The sequence below is a fragment of the Pteronotus mesoamericanus genome, unplaced genomic scaffold, assembly GCF_021234165.1.
Source record: "Pteronotus mesoamericanus isolate MK-2021 breed Mesoamerican mustached bat unplaced genomic scaffold, CSHL_Meso_final scaffold_1186, whole genome shotgun sequence".
Lineage (NCBI taxonomy): Eukaryota > Metazoa > Chordata > Mammalia > Chiroptera > Mormoopidae > Pteronotus > Pteronotus mesoamericanus.
The window spans coordinates 2,760,256-2,766,240 of NW_026555302.1; the positions used below are offsets into that span (position 1 = coordinate 2,760,256).

General features: G+C 35.1%; 1 protein-coding gene across 1 annotated transcript; it reads left to right on the forward strand.

The window, feature by feature from the left end:
• The first annotated feature begins 206 nt into the window (after positions 1–206).
• PDC (phosducin) lies at positions 207–4,513 on the forward strand. The gene is made up of 3 exons (XM_054587530.1): positions 207–267; positions 1,488–1,639; positions 3,989–4,513. Exons 1-3 carry the CDS (start codon positions 207–209, stop codon positions 4,511–4,513), a joined length of 738 nt encoding a protein of 245 aa, XP_054443505.1.
• The last annotated feature ends 1,472 nt before the right edge of the window (positions 4,514–5,985 follow it).

Genomic DNA, 5,985 nt, shown 5'->3' on the forward strand with positions numbered 1-5,985 from the left:
CTTTGGTCCAAATATCTTTAATAACACAAATATTCATGTTCTCTTACCAGCAGACAGAAACACACTAAAACTTTATCACTTGGTAACAATCCTTAACATCCATGGAACCTGACAGCAGCAAGAATATTTATTTATCTATTTATTTCTTTCTCATCTGTCATTACCTTTTTGTTCATCTTATAGATTATATCCATCAAATCTATAAAATGGAAGAAGCCAAAAGCCAAAGTTTGGAAGAAGACTTTGAAGGACAGGCCACACATACAGGTAAACAAAGCTATAGGAAGAAAACTAATTATTAAACTAAAATTAAATCTGGAGATCTCTACTCTTCTTATCGCCACTATTCAGTATGAAATATTTTATAGCTTTGAGTGGTCTGATGAAATAATCTAAAAATAATTGAGTGGGTAAATTAATTTGAAATCAAATACTTTAAAAACAGTTTTATTTAGATGTCAAGTAATGAGAAATTTAATTAAAAACACTAATTATGGAGACTTTCTTGCTTCCAACTATCACAAGACCTTTCTATATATACTAACATTAAGCCACTATCCTCTCTCCTAATTTCCCACACTGTAAACTTCCTGTGCAATTGTAAGCAACAGTATTAGAATTATATAAATAACAGTTATTAGGAAATATGTAGAGAAAGAAAAATACATCCACATACATAGTACAATGTTAAAGGTATGGATATGGCTATGCTTCAGTGAAGAATATGTAAAGTTACATATTTTTAAGAATTTAGACCTTCATCCAAGCACTTATTATTTATCAGGGCAACTAAACATCAGCATTCCAGTTGGGTCATCCTTGATTTAAATCTGTGAATCCTATCCTTTCTATATTTGTAAAAGATTCTTAGAATCCTAAAAGGAATTGGATGGTTATGTAAAAATTTTTTAAAAGCCATTTTAGTTTTTCTTAATTGAGGTAAGTCCTCTCTCTAACTGTGTGTGTGTGTGCGCGCGCGCGCGCACACACAATTGTTCTTGTTCTTTCTGGATCTTGACAATATTTTAATTTGTTTCCCTAACAATCCTAGTTTCCTTTGTTACTGGTGTTATGCCAATTTTAGTTTATTGCTGAAACTGAACTAAACTAGTTTAGTTTAGTTATAAGCTTCTGTCTTATGTAACAAGTGATATTTTTCTAAATTTCTAGTTTCTTCTCCACACTCCAATTTTAAGTATCATTACCCCCAAAATTTGAGAATAATTCAAAGTCCATAACTTGTATTTTCATTAATGGAGATGTTTCAGGAAGATTCTTAGCCAAAACACATTTAACAAGATTAATGTGGGAAAATGTTTTTGTTTTCTGACATATGGCAGTCAGAAATTTCTAGCCCAGACAAGATGCTTGTTTATGATACAGAACATGACAAGTCTATCCCTATCGTGATACTTATACAAATTTCAGTTGTATAAATTCCTTTTGAAAATAGAAAGAGAAACAATTTGTTTTTTATTGTATTCCAGGACCCAAAGGAGTAATCAATGATTGGAGAAAGTTTAAATTAGAGAGTGAAGATAGTGACTCAGTCCCACCGAGCAAGAAGGAGATTCTCAGACAGATGTCTTCTCCTCAGAGCAGGGACGACAAAGACTCAAGAGATAGATTTGGCAGAAAGGTAAACTAAAGAAAAATTAACAATAAATAATTTACAAAGTGTAAACACGAATCACATTTTTTATAGCATCTTTTTAATCTCACTTCTTTACTAATTATATAATGTGTACGTCTATGTGCATAGAGATGCATTAAAAGATGATCTCTATATTAATGGAGATTATCCCAGAGTATCAGAATGGTAAAACTACTTTTGTCCTTTAGCTTTTAGGTCATTTCTGAGTCTTTATAATTAGCATGATTACATTATATAACAATAAAAATATTAATAAAAGAAACCATGAAGTGATTTTCACTGTGGGGAAAAAATCACTTTAGTGGATTTTCCCAAAACCAGTATATATGAGTTGTTGTAATCTGATTCTCAACAGACAGACAGTGCTTCAGAAATAGACTTGCTTCTATGCTTCAGGCCATTGTGGACATTTTCAAGACTAAGATCTTATTTTCAGGTTCGGTTCCTTCACTAAGTCATTATGTGACGTGGATGAGACAATTAAATTTTTCTCATCTTAGCAATTGTAACAACACCTCCTCCACTTGCTTTAAAGGGGTGTGAAGAGAAAATAAATGTAAAAGTTTTTGAAACTTGTAAAATGCTACACAAACATGAGACATTTTAAGTATTAAAAATGTACTAATGTTAAGCTTTAGACATATATCTAAGTGCCTGCATATCTATGTGCCGGAATATGTGAATAGAACAAGTTCTTATAAAAAAAAGCTCAAACACACAAGTCAATATTTGTGTAGCTTAGCCTATTAAATTAACAGAACTATACTAGCAACTTAAAAATTATACAAAGCATTTAACAATTTTTAAGGTTAAAACAAATTAAATTGGGACAATAATCCTAAAGCAGAAAAAAATACCATAAGAAAAAGGAGGGCATTAGAAAAACAAATATAAGAGAAACCGGAGAAGGACATATGACAGCATCAGATACTTTTACTTAACCTGAATCTCAGTATCTTTTGTAAAATTCTGTAATAATACCTACCCTTAATTCTACCTTAATTCTACTTAAAGTGAGAATTAAGTAAAATAATCTATATCAAGTGCCTGAAACAAATTTTTCATAAATACCAGTGTCTTGCCTTCTCAATGATCTACTTTCAAATATTGACAGCAAGTTGCTGTTCCAGAGGCTACTTGACAATATGGCTGATTGATCCCACTTGGAAACTGACCACCTTCCTTGGTTCTGGGCTGCTCCCCATCACTCGATCACACTGTGTCTCATTATTGCTCTTTTGCTCTTTTTTCTCCCTCTTTCTCTCTCTCTTTCTCTCCTTTTTTAGTGTGTATGTTGGGTGGTTTTAATATTCTAATGAACAAGCTGATAATAATGTAGCTCTTAAGAAAGGTTCTGCAATAATTTATATTCCACCTGCAGTAATAAGTAGCTGTCTTGGAAGTAGAAAGTTAGGCCATGTCTCTCTTTTGCCCGAGACAGTGGGTGAGAATTGCCTGGAGGGCTTGAGTAGATGGCTCACTCAGCCTCACCCTTACAGGTTGTGATTTGATAGATCTGGCCTTGTGCCCAAAATTTACATTTCCCAGAACGTCTCAGGTGATGCTGATGTTGCTGGTACAGCATAAATCTCATGGCTAATCTGATGAACTCTAAATAGTAGTAAAAACTGTCTTGGCTGAATCCTACTCAACATATCCCAAAAATCAGTAGGTGAGAAGATAAAACCTTTTTAACAGCTTTTGTGGAGGAGACGCTAATGTCCAAAGGCCTTTGCTGAGAATACATTTAAATTGTGCATGTATGTTTGTGTGGGTGTTTATGAAAGTTGCTTCGTAAGTGATTTGCAGAGTAGACCTTGCTGGGCTTTTTTTTTCCCACCCACAGTGATCGGTAGGTAGTTAAGTGACACATTTCTGACTGAGATTGTGATCATCTCATGGCTCAACCATATTCGGCACTGTTTCTGCCTGCATTTGTATCACTAAATAATCTCTGAGCCCTATTATGTGCCAACACTATAGCAGATACTGAAGAGTAGTGAATGAGACAGATAAAATTCCTGCTCCCATGGAACATGTCAGTTAAAAAAAACCATTATACAATGAAATAAATTTATAATCACAGTATCAGGTAATGTTTATCGGTATGAGGAAACACTAAAATCATGTCAGGAATAAAAGCTTGGGGCAGGGACTCTTTTAGGTAATCAAAGAAGGTGACATTTGAACCAAAGTTTGAAGAAGGTAAAGAGAAGGCCACATTGAGGGGGGAGGACAGCAAATGAAGCTCTTTGAGTCGAGGAGGGGTTTGGTGTGTCTAAAAAATTAAATCTCTGGCTGAATGATCTCTATCATCCTTTCATTTATTTGCAGATGAGCATTCAAGAATACGAGCTAATCCACCAAGACATAGAAGATGAAAACTGCCTTCGTAAATACCGTAGACAGTGTATGCAGGATATGCACCAGAAGCTGAGTTTTGGGCCTAGATATGGGTTTGTGTATGAGCTGGAAACTGGGGAGCAATTCCTGGAAACCATTGAAAAGGAGCAGAAAATCACCACAATCGTTGTTCACATCTATGAAGACGGCATTAAGGGCTGTGATGCTCTAAACAGTAGCCTCGCATGCCTTGCAGCCGAATACCCTATGGTCAAGTTTTGTAAAATAAAAGCTTCTAATACAGGTGCTGGCGACCGCTTTTCCACAGATGTGCTCCCCACACTGCTTGTCTACAAAGGCGGGGAGCTCATAAGCAATTTTATTAGTGTTGCTGACCAGTTTGCTGAAGAGTTTTTTGCTGGAGATGTGGAGTCTTTCCTAAATGAGTATGGCTTACTACCTGAAAGAGAGATACATGCCCTAGAGCAGGCCAACGTGGAAGAAGATACTGAATAAAGATCCAGTATGTCAGTATTTTAGGTCTCCTTTACGTGCTCAACATTGATTTGGTAGTATCCATGTTCCTTTAGAGAATATCAAATATGGACATGGCTATTCTCATGTAGAAACAAAACCAGATTGACGCTGAAGCTATATGATTAGCAGTTCAAAGTATTAGTTACTCAAATTTATATGAGGCTTTATGACAAAACATTGTAGTCTTCAGAAACATGTTAGTAAACAAAGAGAATATGGATAATATTGTGACAGTTTTCAAAAATCCCTTTCATGTTATGTGTTAGCTTTTCTACTTGTTTTTTCCTGTAGTGTTATTATTTGGACTTTTCAAAATATATCATTAATTATCATTTTGCTTACATAATAGGGATAAAGTCTCGTGAGGAAACACTCTATTTGAAATCTATTTTTCCAAAGAAAGAATAAAATTTAGTAATAATAACTATCATTTATTGATTGCCAAATATGTGCTAGTAATTTATACATATGGTCTCTAATTCTTAAATACAATCATGCAAGAAGATAATATTACTCTCATTTTATAAATGACGAAACTGAAATTCAGAGAACTGAAGTTTTAATTCCCTTGAAAATATTTGAAAACCTCTGCTTCTCCACAAACACATGAAAATACAAACTAAAGCTTGAAAAATATTTTGAAATATGTGAATCGGCAGAAGAGCATGATAAAAGAAATGTCTAGGTGTCTGGATCAGAGTGGAAAATAAAGGTGAGTGAGGGCTAAAGCCCTATGGCCTGTGAATGAAGAACACATGGTGTTGGATAAATGACCAAAAATGGGCGCCCTGGGAGAAGCACACTTTGTACATCTTCTCCCAGCGGACCAACGTGGAAACCAGACATTAGTCACAAGTTCCAGTCTCCACTCTATATCACTGTTGTACAGCTTCTCACTCTCTCTTAGTCATTTGATACACCTCTCCCCAGTCTAAACACTTTACTTTGCCCACACTTCATCGAGAAAAGAGATGTTATCAGATGAGTCCTACCTCATATCTCCATCACCAAACTAAAACGTGTGCCTACCTGTAAACACTGTTCCCACTCCCGCTGCAATGGAAGTGTTCACGTAGCTGTCTAAGGCCAACAGAGTAAATTGGGCTTTGGATCCTATCAGCCACACAGTAATGTTTCTCCTGCAATTAAATTATTTCCCTTCTCTCTGCATCATCTATTGCTTTGTTGTATCATTCATATTGGCTTATAAATGACTTTTTAATTACTGGCTCTTTAAAAGATGCCCACGTATAATTTAAAATTTCCAGCTATCCCTCACTTCTCTGCTTTTCTTTGCAATCATGTCTCTTGAAAGAAGTATCTAAAGTCACTGTCTTTATTTCTCATTTCCAATGATTTCACCCCACTTCCATCTGGCCTTATTATTGGTCAGTCCCTAACATACAGTTGCTGCAATAGGTGCTGTTTCTGCACATGAATATAAAATTCCA